Here is a 16753-nt window from a genome sequence, read left to right on the forward strand (position 1 = left end):
AAAATCGACGTTCATTGACTTATATCTGAGAAACTTTAGAAGCGACCCGCCGCTTGCAAATTAGCTGCCGGGATCTTTGAGATCGCGCTTGATACCGTGTATCATATTTCGCGATTTTCTTTCAATGACAATCCGATAATGCATACTATTAATAATAATAAATATTTTTAAATATCAATTTCATTTAAACAAAGTGTTAATCATAGTTTTAATTTGAAATAATTTCATAGTTGCTTCAATACTGAAACAACCGCTATAATCCTCTTAATTTGCATTTAATATATACGTGATAATACATACGTGCATCGATCAATTCTCTCTTGCTAGACGATAATAAATATTATCGTTGATGCAATGAAATTGCAATGAAGTTGATAAATGTCAGAATTTCTGAGTTCGACGGAGAACGATCTTTGTCGTTCATAAAAGAAAGGGGAAAGCCAAAATCAGCAAATCTGGTAAGACTTAGAATTAGTTAAGAACGAAAGAGAACGTAGTCGCGAAGAAGGACTAATTTACACGGAGATTGACGCTCGTACGACCTGACACGTTCTAATGGAAAAGATGTGTCTCTAATATCAACGCTCGATCGACCATCGGGGAAACTATATCCGTCTGCGGTAAATCCCATCGGAAGAACTTTCGACTTGCTAGTTTGCTCGCCAATACTGCCGATTAGCCGATTTAATCTTTCATTTCCCTTGCGCACGAAAAATGTCCAAAATTATTACACAGATTTTATCTTTAATATACATAATATAACAAGTGAGCTAAATTTTTGCAGATTCCGCCGTTCTGAAATGTTTTGCAAAATTTAATCCAACTTTTATATCAAATTTTCGATGTCGCCGCAATAACATCTGCTTTTTTCCACGTCCGATCGAGCAATTCGCTACCAATACTCGCGGTGCAATCTTTTTTCTCCAAAATTGGATTTCCAGCTCGACTGGCCGCGATCATATACCGTCGCTTCGCATACACGCTGTAAAATTTAACGCTCGCAATTACGAGTTCCGCACCGCGTAGCATTTTCGTCGCGGCGAACACGCTGGATATATTCGATTACAAATTGATCGTTCGAACGAGGGCTGAATGTTCGCGAAACAATGAGGATTAACGAGTAGCTCTAATTCACCCCGTTATGAAAAGATAAAAGTAACGAATAAAGCGCGCGCGCGCGCGGTTTTTATCACTTTATCGTTCGGCACTGACGCATTTAAATTCGTATTAAAATATTCTGTCATGAGATTTTCGTCGCGCTTTTGAATGCACTTGGGTGCATCAAATAAATATGGTCTTTTTTAGGCGCCATGATAGAGTACAGTAAATTAATTGCCATAAATAAACTGCTGCAGAATCATAAAAAGAAGAAATTTCAAAAGAAGATTAAAATATTTTTTGATGAGAATTCTCTATAAATAAAATTAATTAAATTATAATTATTAATAAATAAAATAAATTATTGTACTTTGCAATGTGTGTCGAGAACGATCATTTTTTCCGATAAAAAATTATTGTATTATTGTGTTTATCTTTAAAATATATGGGGAGAATAATTCGATAATATAAAATCCAGTTCTTTTAATTTAGTCCGCAATCGAGAATAATAAGAATCATTAGACAAAGATTTTCAGAAGAATCCCGGATTTTCGGCAATCACGTGCAGAGTTCGGCTAAAAATTTCATTTTATCCCGCAATAAATAAAGAATTGAAGAAGTTAAAAGATAGCGATCTACGAAAATGGACTTTATATGCATGGCCGCTTCTGCGATAAAATACCAATGATAACAACGAAAGGAGTTTTAAATATGCGTACGACGCCTAGGTCAGCCTGAGTGGCGTGCATCGACCCTGAGGAGTCGATAGCGTCGTTGGCGTTCGACGTCGCGATGCTCGCAAAAGCTTCCCTCGACCTCCCTATCTGTACGTTGAACCTGAGGGGTTCGGTACGTCGCTCTCGAGCGGGAATCGCAACCCTTCACGGCTCCACGACCTCTCGGCAACCTTCTTTGCCTCCTTCTTGTCCTCCCTGCGTCTATCTTTTTCTCTCTCTCTCTTTCTCTTATTTGACTTTAGTCCTTCACACACGCTCGCCTACGCACGCCGCAAAAGTGCCAATGACGCCAACGTCGGCCCGTCGTTAATTCCCCGCCTCGACGCCCACGATCGTTTTCGGTCTTAACCCTTTGTTACGCGATGAGCACGAACGAAGCAGATACGCCACTTCTTCCAGCTTGCTGTATTTATGATGCTATTGAAGATGTCTGTGATCTTTTGTAAACTTTACTGATTAATTCCAACTCGAATGTCTATATAATATATTAAACAAGACAAATGAAATTATCAGAACATCTATAGAATTCAAATATATATATATATATAATTGAAGCGTTTTTGGCAAACTTGCTACACAGTTTTGGGATATAAATTATTAACGATACATATATAATACCTGAAAAAAATATCTATTGTGATTTTCTATCATTTCTTCTATGTTCCTTTCACTTTTATCTTATTTATCCAGTTGTCGCTTAATTTTAAAAATAAATTTGCGTATGTTAAAAAAATTAACCAACCGAGAGAGTCTCGCTTGTCGAATCTAAAATGCAATTCTTGTTGGGCATAAATTCCCGTTATAAAATGTCGTCCATTTTCCAAAAAGACATATATGTTCAAAGTAAGATGTTTCGATATTTCCCTTCGTAGACACGGTCGCCTTTAATATCGATTTCGCGGCCTGAAACCACCCAAGCGCCTCGACGGGGTACCGTTCGAGTGTATTTGACTGGAAATTGACCCTTAGGAACTTTTAATGGGCACCCTGCCACCCAAGCCTTTTCCGCCACTCTTCTCCTCCTTTAGCCCACCTTCGCGTGACCCTTCGAGACGGATCTCGCAAAAGATTTCCTTCGAACGCACGTTCGGTCCAAAAAACATTGCTTCTCGTTAAAATCACAGCCCCCTCTGGTCATTTGTTTCTCGAAATTCGACAGAAAATTTAATGATATATTGCCGGCGTGCAGTTACAATCATATAGCGACGATAGCCGATTCATCGAATCTTAATCTACAATGTCTTATAAAGATAAGAAGTTATAACACAAAGTAAAAAGATGAAATAGTTTAGACGAAGTGTAACGGAAATTAGATAAACGTTATTGCAACCAATATTATCATATAAATTGTTTAATATATGGTCTTCTCTTACTTTTTTATTGAATTCTGCGATGTATAAAGATAAGTTTAAAAGATAATTTATTTTCCGCGATTCTCTACATGTCAAATGTTTCGAAATACTTCTTGCACCGTCAATAAAAAAAAAAAAAAAAAAAATATATATATATATGCAGATACAACAATAATTACGAATTCAGGAAGAAGGGATACGAATTAATGTAATATGGAGGGAATCGATCGTAAAGGGGAAAAATAGCCTCGCGTGTATCGTTAAACCACCCGCAGAATTATCGATACTTTCCTCCACGGGAGTTCAACCACCCTCGCAGTTTCGCGACCGAAGAGAGCCCCCTTGGAAAATATCCCCCTCGACTAATCTAACGTTGTCCATGGAAGTTCGCTAATCTGACTCTTAATGCGAGTTACCGCTCTCCCCGTACTCTTCTTTCGGAGACGAAGGGCCACCTCTTGCAACGAATAAGCCGCTATAATGATGCGTTATGCCGCGACAATAGGCAACGTGGACTCGAATGGAAACCCGAGAGCCTCTCCCGGATTCTATGTCCCCATTCTTCCCCCCTCCTGCCTGCTTCTCCTCTTGCTCGCTCTCTCCTTGCAATTATCGGGACCATGGAATGCGCGTCAACCTGGCTTATTGTGAATTCGAGCTTAAAATTAATTCCTGGCTTGCTCGCGCGGATTTGACCGTAAGAATGATTGCCGGCTGATTCAAATGCAAATACCAGGATATTTAAATACCATGATTTATTTATTGATTCTATTGAAATATTGTCATTCAAGTACCATCAGTGAATTTACACGTTAATCGTATTTAAGTTACTGCGATTTAACTTCCTTTCACACTTGCGCTTCACGAAAGCTATAAATCGTATTTTTTGCATCCGGATGTGAATTTAGACGGTAAACAAAAAAAGATGGCAAAGGGAGCCCACACATGGGCGCTTCTATTGCCTTTATTGAAATCCGGGATTCCACTGTCGTTCAGGATTTCATCATGCCAACGGGCATTAGCATGTTTCGCTGGCGACGTTCAAAGGCTCCTCGGCGGATTCTCGACGCGAAGATAAAAGGGATCTTCCTTCTCCCGGTAAGAAAAGCGCCGCCGTTTTTCCTCGCGCTAGAAGAAAACGCATGTAGGATCGTGCGAAAACGCGCGACAGAGAGGACGTTCCGGTTTGCCGAATAAAAAGGGCCGGATGAAGCGAGGGGGAGGAGAGACTCCGGATAGACTCGAGATAAAGCGAAATAACGGGGGGATATTTTTCGGGTTTCACGCGAGCTCTCCGCAAACGCGATTTCTCGTACCAAATAAAAATAGGAGCCGCCGCGGTCGCCATAAATATTCCACGGGTTCGACCCCTGGGTTTCGGGCCGGCGCCCCCGCGCTCAAACCCTCGTACACCATGATATATCCGCGCTCATCCTCGACGCGTGTACCGTCGCCTTTCCTCTCCCGTACTACGCGCTTCCTCCTCGCTTATCCTGTCGTGGCTGTCGTATCGATATGCGTCGATCCATCCGCCGCGATCACCCGGTCACCCTTCGTGATTTATTCGGTTTTTCGGTTAAGCGCTTAATGGATCGAAGCCCTGTGAATCGCAGATTTTCCCTGTCCCCGTTCGCGTCGCCCGTTGCAACATGTCATATACATATACTATACTGATATTAGTACGATTAAAGCGAGTAATTTATATTAATCCCTGATTATTCCACAAGATTAAAATTCTGAAATATGTAAGCGATATAATGACATAATGATTTGACCACTAGAATAAGCGAGATTAAAATTTATATTAAAAGTTAAATATTGACTTTTCTTTTTGTTAAATTTGACTTGCCTTTTCATCGTGATTTTACAATATAAAGAGATTAAGTTAAAATTGTGTATTCTTTATAAATTGCGTTCTATATTTTATAAAATAGATCATTAAAAGAGTATCTACGAGAATTTTCACATCGATATTTATTCACGTCTATATGTGCATGGATTAATTGTGTATAATTTAAATAAAGAGTCTCGATGGAGGAGATTCACACTCGACGGGATTCGAGAAGAAAGAATTCAGGGCGCCATGTATATATCACCGGAAAGAACTCGGTGGTCCCATCGCGAATCGAAAAATCCTTCTCACCGGCCGTTTACATATTCCATGCGATATTTCAAAATCTCTCTTTCTCCTGCCGCTGCCGTTGTGTCCATTCTTTTATATACTCTTGAACGAACCACGACGATAGTCGGCTCCCCAGGATCCCCCAGGGTGACGATCCGAGGTCATCGGCGCCTGCAACCCGCATCCAAATCAGGAAGTTCTCTGTCTCGCTCTCTGTCTCGCGATCTTCGTCATCCTTTCTCCTTGAGAAGAACGTAAGAGAGAGAGAGAGAGAGAGAGAGAAAGAGGAGAGCTATGAAAGAGAAGAACGAGGGCCAAAGAAAAGAGAAACGGGGTGATGTATGTGCCTCGATATACTCGATGTACGGTAGATCGGGGCGAGAGCATCGACGCTCGTTACAATATTAATGCGGTTATTATACGACGTCACATTTAATGGTGCTCCCAGGCCCCTTCCGAGCAGCCATAATTCACCGGCCGGGCCATCCGGCTTTTTTCGCCGCAACCGTCGACAAACCGAGAAAAATAGGAACGATCTCGAAACGCATATCTGCTTAAGGACAAACATGAATTTCGCAAGGACGATCCATTTGACAAGCCGTCGTCGTTCGACAAAATTGAGATTTTAGAAAACTAAGGAGAATGCGTGATTGGATTTAAATGCCATCGTCTATCACAATTGTGTTAGACAGTAATAGAAAGGCACCTAACCATATATAGGATATGTGAAAAGTTCTTTGCGAAAGCCGGAAGATGCTTTCGGAAATGGATGATCGGCGAGCACGTAGGCAACTCGAGGTAAAGCTGCGATTTGGAGGTCGAGTATCGAAGCACGTTCGAAAGTTATCGCACGGATAAGCTCGAGATGAGCTTTGGAAAATGTGGATCTTCGTCAAAATCTTCTCGTTGATATTCCCCTCGACTTGCAAACTTTCGTGCCGAAAATATACGCGAGTCGTAGCGCGGATTCGCAAAATAGGAACATAAATTTTGTTCTTGAGTTAATTTCACATTTATTTTCGGAAGGTTTATTTTTACGAAATTTTTCAAGCTAGACCTCGAATATCGAAATAATTAATATCGGGAGACAAAAAGAAGTTGTCGAAAACTTTAAATGAAAAAACCAATTTCACAGAATCTCGCCAAGAAATTTATGCGACATCCTGCAAAATTTTCACGATATTAGTCGTAGACGAATCATTCTCGATGCGCCAATTTAATACTATATCACGCCACCTCACATACGCATCGACATTTTTTTTCTGCGTCACGCATAACCTTTTGTCGCATGTGTGCTAAGAATTTAATTTCCCACGCTTATTCCAAATACAAATACTAGCCGCGGCAGTGGATGCAATGATACACGACGATCCGAGCGATGAGCGGGAAGAGAAAGAGAAAGAGAAAGGGGGAAAGAGAGAAAGATTTATATATCTCCGTTCTCGTAGTTTATTCTAGCGGAGTTCATATATCCAGACGATTACGCGCGACGACACGGCTATTTACGCAGCAGACGTATCGGAGCGCTTCCCTTTCAGCCGCATGTATCGCGCGGCGCACCGTCACGCACCAGGTGTGCGTGCGTATCGCCGTGGCCGTGGCCGTGTTCTCCGTCTCGACGTTGTCGACGATGAGCAGTCGACGCCGCTAAGTAAAACGACTCGCGTTATATTTATTATCAATTACATGGCGAGCTTACGAGCCACTCCCGTAGAGCGGAAGGTGTCCTGGAACAGGTTTGATTAATAAATTATCGCACGGAGGGGGCCCGCGCCTCGTCGGCTCTGGTCCCGTCCTTCCCTTCCCTTTCCCCCGATCCGCCCATCCCGGGGGAGTCCGACGTCTGCAACCTCCTTTTCGCGAGAGGAACTGGTCCGCCGATAAATTATATCGTCTTGTTTAATTGCGAATTCGCCTCGAGATAATTGCCATCGTGCGAGCGTGAGTCCTACTCGTTATGAACGACGATCGCAGCCGGTGCACGTGGACATACAGCTAAATACGCGTCCACGTGCACCCACGCACGTGCCTGGAACACGTACACGTATGCCGGGTGAAGCACGACGTAACTAAAATATTAGCCGTATGTTTTCTATCGCAACTTTCTTATTTATTACTTCGAAGAAGCGATTGAATCGCGTATCGAAAAACTTTAATATAATTTCGCACAAGTCATAAATTTCGATACTAGGCGAAATTAAATATCAATGGAGGAACGTGAGTATCGACATTTTCAATTGTACTGAGGAAACGTTTGAAAATTTACAATTTTCTAGCCTACTATGTATTAATTTGACAGTTCACGCGACAGTCTATGTATAGACTTCAAAATTTGCTATACTGAATAATTGGGATGCTTATTCGAGGATAACGACTTCACGCGCGGATCTGCGCGAATAAATTAGGTTCGTGACTGAAGCGGGCGACAACGGTGGCCAATGCAGATGTCATTTTTCGACGGGAGTATGCCGGATGCCAGCGACGAGTAACGCGCGAGTAAATTTTCGCGCTGGTTCCGTTAGGCAATCACTATGAATCAAGCGGGCTACGCCTGCGTTTACGTTTACGATTGTTGTAAATTACTCCAAGTTTTTTCCGCGCCGGTTTTACCCCGACCACCGTTGCCTCTCCATTTTGTCCTTCTCTCGCTCTCACCGTCTCCCTTCTTCTTTCCACGAGGGACCTTTTTTCATTGTACCTTTCCGTCTCCGCACTCTCGTTCGTTTCTTCTTCTGCCGGCCCGCAGAGTCTGCATCTACCTCAGTTCGATGGATGCGCGTCATCGTCGATATTTATCGAACGTCTTGTTCATCATGTTTATCGAATCGATTCGACACTCGACTAAATTATACTCGACATTACGAGTTTAACGCGTATATTTTTGAGAACTTTATGACAAATTCAGCAAATTGCACTAATATCAAAAATATAAATGTGCCATCAGTTATTTGTATATTCATAATATCGATTAACATTATCTTCGTTTAGAAGAGAGAGATCGTCTTAATAATTTATGCTGAATAAAAATTATTATTTTTTTAGTGTAATATGTATAATAGATTATACTTGAAAATAATGTTGCTCTCTCCTGTCCATTTTTAAACAAATAATTTAACGAACATATCGCGTCAAGCCGAATGTGTATAAATTTAGTTAATGTTCGGCTATACGTTATGATTTACAGAGAAAAAAATTTTCGTTGTTAAGAATATTTCGTAAAGGCAGAAAATATTTATTATCTGATTATTAGATTTATCGCAGATCTTCATTTTTATGAACCTCGTGTTTATTCATGTATTTTTTTACCATCGCGGCATAATTGCACGATCAACGCGAAAACGTCACGATAAACCTTTACCCCCAGGAATTTCCGACTCTAGTCGCGATGCTGACAATAATCGTAAACCATCAACAGACGCGGCATATTTTTATCGCTACCGTTACCACCTCGGTATACATACCACCGATTTCGCGTCACGCCACCCACGATGACGCGGCACGGAAATTACAGCTCGCGCCGAAACGACCGCAAACGCGTTTGAAAATTAAACCGCTTCACCGACAATAATTCTCGCGGTATTCGAGAAGCGTCCCGCCTTTAACCTCTCGTCGGAACCCTTGTAGCCCGTAGATTACATGTCATCTCGTAGAAGCCGCTCTTTATGAGCGATCTAGGTCCTAGCTAAAGTTTGGCTTAGAACAACCGTTTGAACCTGATACACAGAGCGATAACCGCTATCCTCTCCTAAGGGCCGGTGAAATAATGAAGATAAACAGTCATAAAACGAAGCGGTTTTTACTTCTCTTCTCCTTCTTTTTTTTTTTTTTTTTTTTTATAAATAGATCCTAGGAAAACACATTTTTTTTCTCGTGATGTAAATCGTTATTTCTGTAGACCCAAAGAGCCTTTCTGTAGAGCCAAAAAGTTATTATATTTTCGTAGAGTCACCTTTATTTAACGATACTCTTTTTATACATTTTACGCGTCTTTTATAAGCGGCGCATTATGAATAGATAAAAGAATATCTAAAAGGAAGACATAAGTTTGAAATTTTTTTATTCTATCATATTTTTCTCGCGTATATTTTTGCGGTGTAATAATAAATTGAAGAGTTTATATATATTTTTTTTTCTTTTTAGTTTTGGAAAATTTTAAATTGATTTACACACGCAGATGGAGGACTCGCGGCTACGGCCACGACAATGCGTGTCTGTGCGCGAGAAGGGCGAAACGCAGGAATGGCCGATGACCCCGTCTGGCCGGATCCCTTTCGCCCACGCATCGTGGCCCCTGCTAAGGGCAAAAAAAAAGCGCGAGGAGATCGAGAACCGCACGGTGCACTGGCAACCCACGAATCGCAATATCACGCCGATTACCCGCGACAGATATTTAATCCTTCCGCTCCCCCAGCGCGCGCAATCCTAATCAGACGCGTATATCTTTTTACGCACTTAAAATTATGTAAGTAGATAGTTTTGGAATCGCTCACAATTCTGGAAGAGAAAAATCGAATCACTTACATTTTTATCCAAATAAATATTATATTAGTAATATAAATTACTGCGCTAATTGCAATAATTCTGATCCCTTCACATTCATTCATTTGCCTGTTACGTCCGCAACACTTTATTGTAAATAAAATTCGTTTCGACTTTAATGATTATATTACGTTATTTGTTTTTGCATAGTAGCCACAGAATCTCCCAATATTACATGTAAAATCTTAACAATTCTAAAACGCGAAATAATTGCTAATGTAAATTAACATTAATATCATTTTACCGTGTAATGACAGAAAATTACATAATCAGAGTACAAAAGCAAATAAGATTTTATACCGATCGGTTAATAGCTAATATAAATAGCCAATATATCTTTGAATATGTTATTAATTAGAAGAAGCAAGTTTCAGCAGAGAAAGTGGTACGTGTCTCTTAACAGTCGTCATCGCGAAGATTTTTAATCTCGGCTAAATATATATGAGTTTTTTCAGCGACAAAAGAATCGAAAGGTCACGATCAAGTATTATCCAACGCGATCAATTGCCGGCGATATTCGGGCAAAGAGATTTCCAACATCGTTCAAGGCGATAAACACATCGCGGGCATATCGACGCGCTAATAAACGACATGTATTAAGACGAGATAAGTCGCGAACCCGTCTGTTCCACTGTTTGAAATCGGTGCGGGGTGCCAGCTGGAAAAATACGAGACACGCGTCGAACATGCGGGTTACGGTCGACGAACTGGCGATGGATGCGTTATAGCGATCTTCATTGCCATGCCTGATCGCAGCGTAGATTCATCGCTGCATAAGTAATTCTATTAAATCTTGTATCAAATTTAGCAAGCGTATTTTCTCGCGTGTCGTCACTCGAAATATGAACGTTTATGTCTTGGTACTATTTTGCATCATTTTTTATACTTTATAAAGCTAATGAAAATAGCTCTGGACTTTCTCTTTCTCCTATTTATAATTCAGGATATAATTATCATAACATTTAATTTTGCGAATGTTAAATGCGATTGGAATGAAGGCTGTCTAAGATGCTCTAAAGAATATTTAGAGTGTTAAAATAAAAAAATATTCTTCTGTAACGACTCTACTCTGCGACTACGCCCGATGGAAAGGAAGGCGTTTACACACACGTTTTTTTTTTCCGCCGAACTCTTCGAATTATTTTCCGCACGCATCAACTGCGGGCGCGGGACCGGTTTATCGCGCGGATCCGGTTGGTTTATTAAAACTTCGCCTCGAGCGTCGCATCCCAAATATCTCGTTATCTATTATTCCGCGGCGCTCGCGCGCGCGTATCAATGCCGGCGTCGCGCATCGAATATTTATGCGCGGGTGGAAACGATAAATCGCTCGCGCTACGTTCCACGTGCACTCTCGATTCCGCGTGTTTTTCTCGATTTTCGTCTCGACTTGGCGACTCGTAACACAGATATGACCCCGCTCAACCGCGCGAAAACTCGATGCGTGGACCCGGATTATTAAGACCGAAATAAACCGCCGCGATATAACGGTCACGGCCAGCAATTAAATTTTAAGTACTTACGGATGCGCGCACGCTTGCAACCGAGCGCGAGCGAGTGCATCGTTCCTGCCTCGCGAGCGTTTACGAGCGTGCGGAGGTAAACGCGATCGCGCCGAAGCGTGCACAGTAGGTGATGGCCTATCGTCTTGCCCGGTGATACATAAAAGATAACTGTCAATTAGCAGTAAATTCGTAAAAGCAGCATCTGTGCGTGTCGCAAAATAAATAGATTTACAGAAATAATTTTTCCTTCTCTTGAAATAGAGCTACATTTAACATTCTCAAAGCTAAAGCGCGTACGCGATCGTACATTTTAATATATGATAATTAATGAGCAAATCATATCGATATGAGGGAGGAACTCGAAATTTTCACCTATTTACAATTCTTTTACGCGTATTCCCTACGTAGGATGCAATTTCCCTCCAATGCAACGCGTGGCTCCATCTCATAATACGTGAGTGGATCTCGTCCGTTCGTCGATCAGCAGGAATATCTGGATCGTCGCGGCCATCAATCACTTTTGTCACGGGCCGCGCGAGTTTATTTTCAAAGAGAGAGGAGAGATGGGAGAAAAGGGCCGATGATCGTTAACGCTAGAGGTGCGGGGAATATACATCTCGCGCTCTTTTTGTTCCGCCTCTTATTTATTTCTCCTTCTTTCTTTCTTTCTTTCTTTTTTTTTTTTTTTTCTTATCAAGTCCGCGGGACCACCTGTCGCTTTACGCCGGCAATTATGTTCTCGCGATTACGAGAGCGCGAGCGCGAGACGAGCGGCGGAGCTTTAATCGGATCTCGCGCAATTTGTCGCGAACGCGTGTTCCCAGGCAGCGCCGCCTCGGCACTTCTACGACGATATAAAAGAAACGTAATCGCCCAGGCCAACGAACAACCGTGGCCTCGGCTTCAGGGTCGTTTCGACTATTATCCCGCAGCAGTTGAGGATGCGGTAGAAACGCATCGCTCGATGCTTCGAACCTGACGATACTCGCGATACCTCGATATCCGATTAACGCGCTTTGATCATCGGAATATCGATGCGTACTTTGTTTTATTGTCGACGTTATTCAATACCATGAAATGTGATTACAAGATTAACTGATAATTATGTAATATCCCGTATGATTTTACATGCATGGATGCTAATTAATCGATTAGTTATGTATTAGTTGATTTTGCGTAATTAATTAGAGAATATGGAACGTGAAATGAGACATTTAATTTTATGGATTACGTTTATCGTATTTATATTTGGAATTTTACGTGCGTGCGTCCCCCCAGTAATAAAGACAAACACAAAAAATTTTGGAGACCACACGCTCATTACACATTTAAAATTTTTATATTTTTCTTAAAAAAGACTAAAATTATATATAGTTTTTTCTCTCAAATTTCTACCTTACTTTTTAAATTCTTGTCTTCCCCTTTATTAATACAGAACCGAACATAATCGCTGCGTATAATGAAAAAGCAGATAAATCGACCGATAAATTAATATCGAGAGACAACTCGGAGAAACCGTTCATCACTTCGGTTCGCTCGCTTTTTTTGGGACGAATATCCTGGAGCGAGAGTTCATTCACGGTATTCGAACGATTCGAAATTCGAATGGGAGGTGGCCCAGCAGCCGAGGATAAAGAAAAATACTGTGGACGTGTTCTAGATCTCGCCAACGAGTAACGATCGCCTACGAGCGCGCCTCGCATCCCGTGACGGTATTACCCTCGCCGCGGGCACGTGTTCCGAGGAGCGAGTCCTCTTTTATTACTTATTAGCGACACCCAAAGCGCACGCTGGCTCCTCTCTCGCATCGCGGCGATGCGATTTTAATGATGCGTTTCAAGGTCCCAAGGTCTCTGCCACGGATAAGCTACAGGGTCGTTGCCGTCTGATCCCGGTGACAGGCTTAGGTCTCGGCTAGAAGTTTCGATATCGCGTTTCTCGTATCGATACCTGGAGGACTCTCGATCGAAATGTTGTCATTTTTCCAACTATACTAAATCTTTCACAACGCTATTCTCTGTTCATCTGTAAATTCCTTTACTAATTTAGAAATATATTTTCTTAACAATCTTACTAGAGAATCATAAGCCTTGAGAAGAATCGTAAGTCTTAAAGAAAGATACCTGTCACACACGAAGAAGATGGATTACTTGATTTTATGAGATTTATATATTGATACGGAGAATCATCTCCGTGATTTATTTTTTTAAGAAGTGTGATAGAAATTTTGCAATATTCGCGCGAGAAATCAAATTTGTATAAGAAATAAATCCAAGATACATCGTGAAATTTCGACGACTTTGACTCTGCCACGCTCTGACATCTCATCAAGGGTATACGAGATCGAGAAATGAGAGAACCCGACACCCGACATCGAGAGGTCAAGACGTCGTCGTGCCGATGAAACGACAATTTGCAAGGTCCGCGAGTTGCGCTCGTAGACGGCGATACGAGCAAAGAGACCTTCGCGCGATGGTCAGGGCCACGGGGTTCTTGCGCCGAGAGCGTTAATCTCGCGAACGCGCTACGTGATCGCGCAAACTGCACACGCATATGTGCCTATGTACTGCGTAATCGTTATCTTGGGGATACATTAGATCTAAAAAGATATAATCGTAGGAAAACGAGATAATAAATCGTGAGAAAAAATCCCAAGTCTTTCAAAACAGTCAATTTTAATATTAATTGATACTTTCTTTAACCAAACTAAAGTCTACTTTTTAAATTAAGGTATCGTATAAGATAATGACATCTAGCCATTGGGATATTTAAAATATTGAGCTTTAAAAAGTTACAATAAAGAATAATACAATAAGGAGAGCACTTGAATTTTTCTTTAAAGAACTATCAATCTATCGCATCTTTGTTAAAATATTTATCATTAAAATTAAGAAATATAATTTGTCGCTATCAATTATAAATATTATTTTTTTATAAAATTGCTTGATAATAATATTTTATTTTTGTAAGGAATATTAATCAACTTTTTTTCATTTCTGCAGCCTGTCAAAAGACGTTTGTGATTCTGTTGCAGGGATCTCAAAATGGAGAACATCGTGCTGCAGGACGAACGCAGGGAACATATCAAGATAGTGGGTGAGAGGCAAATGTGTGCGTTGTATATCTGAACGTGGACGTATCGCGCGAGACGAAAGAACGTTATGGTCGCGGCGATTGTAGCAATCGCCATCGATCGAATCGCGTAGATTAGCGTGCACCGCGAAAATCGCGACTATAATGTTTCCGCTCGCGTGACCCTTGATTTTCGAGCGTGAAATCAGATCTGCTTGTGCCTGGCAAAAATCCGCATAAAAAAAATTGCACTTGCGATAAAATTGGCCGTAATTTATATAATTACGCAGAAATACGATGCCCGTTATTTTTAACGATCTTCGACTGCTATGGCGAATCGGATCCCTACACAGATATTTCACGAAAGAATCGAATAGATTGTGAAATGCTTCGTAATTTTGCAGATGTTTTTTCTACTTAGAAAAAGAATATAAAATAGCGCGTTTTTTTACTTTTCAATTTATTACCATCTATTTGTTATATATTAATGTGATTTATACACGCATTTGGCTTGATATATAGTATTATAATTTCACAATGTAATCTTAATAACGCAATCGAAAATTATGAAAAATTTTTCGTAAAAAGCACTCACCCAATCGATGTCTTTTGCGATCGTAGATTTCGGTCTCAGCAACATTTATGCCAGCGATGATCCTCTGCGAACGCACTGTGGATCCCCGGAGTATGCTGCTCCCGAACTCTTCGTCGTGGGTAAACGATATGGGCCGGAAGTAGATTTATGGAGCCTGTAAATAGATATTGTATTTGCAAGATATATTATAAATATTTGCAAGTTTTATTATAATATGTAAAAGAGTTTTTTAAAAATATTTTTCTTCAAACAATTTATAAAAGCCACACGTGTATGTAGCGTCAAAAAAATTCATATGAACCGTTTGCATTTTAATTATAATACAGCATATTAAATTATGCCGCAAAGTTTAAATATTATGCAACAATATGACAAGCAGAGGAGTCGTTTTGTACGGAATGACAATTGGTCGACTTCCGTTTCTCTGTCCTCGCGACGAATGGACATCGTCGGAGGAACGTCGACGTAGATTGATGATCCAGATCAACAGGGGCTTGACGTCGATCCAAGAAAAAGCCATGTGCCAAACATCGATCGAGTGTAGGAACTTGATAAACCGCTTGCTCGTCCCATTAGCTCGTGAGAGAATCACTATCCGAGAGATCCTCGATCATCCGTGGATCCTCGCATCGTCGAAGAACAATCTTTGTTTTGAAAACGACTTGAAGGTTTCCGATCATCTCGCGGTAATATATACAAAATTCTTCATAATCCTTGACAATCCTTGACAAAAAATTTGAAGAAGACAATATATAGAAAATATGTGATACATTATCTCTTTATAGATATAATTTTACTTTTAATATGTCCATTTTTATAATTATTTCCTTCCATTATACATATTATACTTTATATATTTCATAATGTCTTTTTTAGAAATCGCAAATTTCTAAATCTTTTAATCCAATTTTCTTAAAATACTTATATTATCCATAATGCGGTAGATTTAGTCATTTTTAAATTTTAACAAACCCATGCACCTTATTTCTATATTAAATACCTCGCTTGTGCATTATTATAGCAATATTATGCACTGAATTTTCCATTTTATCACCGTCTACTTTGCAATTTTTTTGATTGGCCTTAAAATATGCACCAATTAGTGACGCTATACAAAATGCCTGTACAAGATGATTGCATTGCTGATTATTGTAGATAATAAACGAGATTGCGACGGCAATGCGAACAAACGTGGTCGCTGTCGAGGCTGAATTAATGAGACGAAAGTATGGGGAAATCGGCGGCATATATAATATCAAGTAAGAAGAACACCAACGTGAACGTTATTTTACAAGAAAGTACTGTAATGTTATAATTATTCATATCCGGACGTATATCTTTTAATCATAATAGAGCACACAAATTGCACCAAACAACCGCTATTGCTTATCAGTTAACACCACAACTCCTCCGAAATTCCACATGTCAAATTGAACATGTATCGTCGTCGACCATGACTATTAGGTGATATAATTACATACAGTATAATTTCAATAAATTTTTTAAACTGCAATCCTTGAAAAAAATATTTTTTAAAAATATTCCATAATAATATAACCAGAGTATTTTTCATAATAAAAATAAGATTTGTCTTATTTATTAAGTTTTTTATAACAAATAAACTTATTTATTTCATTATTCATAATAATTATGATTATTTCATTATAATGTATAAAGTAATGAAAAAATTGAAACACCCTACGTATATTGCTTGCAAAATGTAAAAACAATTC

General features: G+C 40.1%; 1 protein-coding gene across 1 annotated transcript in view; it reads left to right on the plus strand.

Moving 5' to 3' along the window:
* LOC138940682 (MAP/microtubule affinity-regulating kinase 3-like) overlaps positions 1-16753 on the plus strand; it is a 197253-nt gene that overhangs the window by 179497 nt on the left and 1003 nt on the right. Inside the window, exons 4-8 of the mRNA XM_070309795.1 lie at positions 14388-14449; positions 15047-15176; positions 15400-15706; positions 16176-16279; positions 16374-16484. Coding sequence (XP_070165896.1) covers positions 14388-14449; positions 15047-15176; positions 15400-15706; positions 16176-16279; positions 16374-16484 — 714 coding nt within the window. The remainder of the gene's footprint in view (positions 1-14387; positions 14450-15046; positions 15177-15399; positions 15707-16175; positions 16280-16373; positions 16485-16753) is intronic.

This window comes from Polyergus mexicanus, unplaced genomic scaffold (genome assembly GCF_030449975.1).
Source record: "Polyergus mexicanus isolate NDT 795.1 unplaced genomic scaffold, iyPolMexi1.0 SCAF_17, whole genome shotgun sequence".
NCBI lineage: Eukaryota > Metazoa > Arthropoda > Insecta > Hymenoptera > Formicidae > Polyergus > Polyergus mexicanus.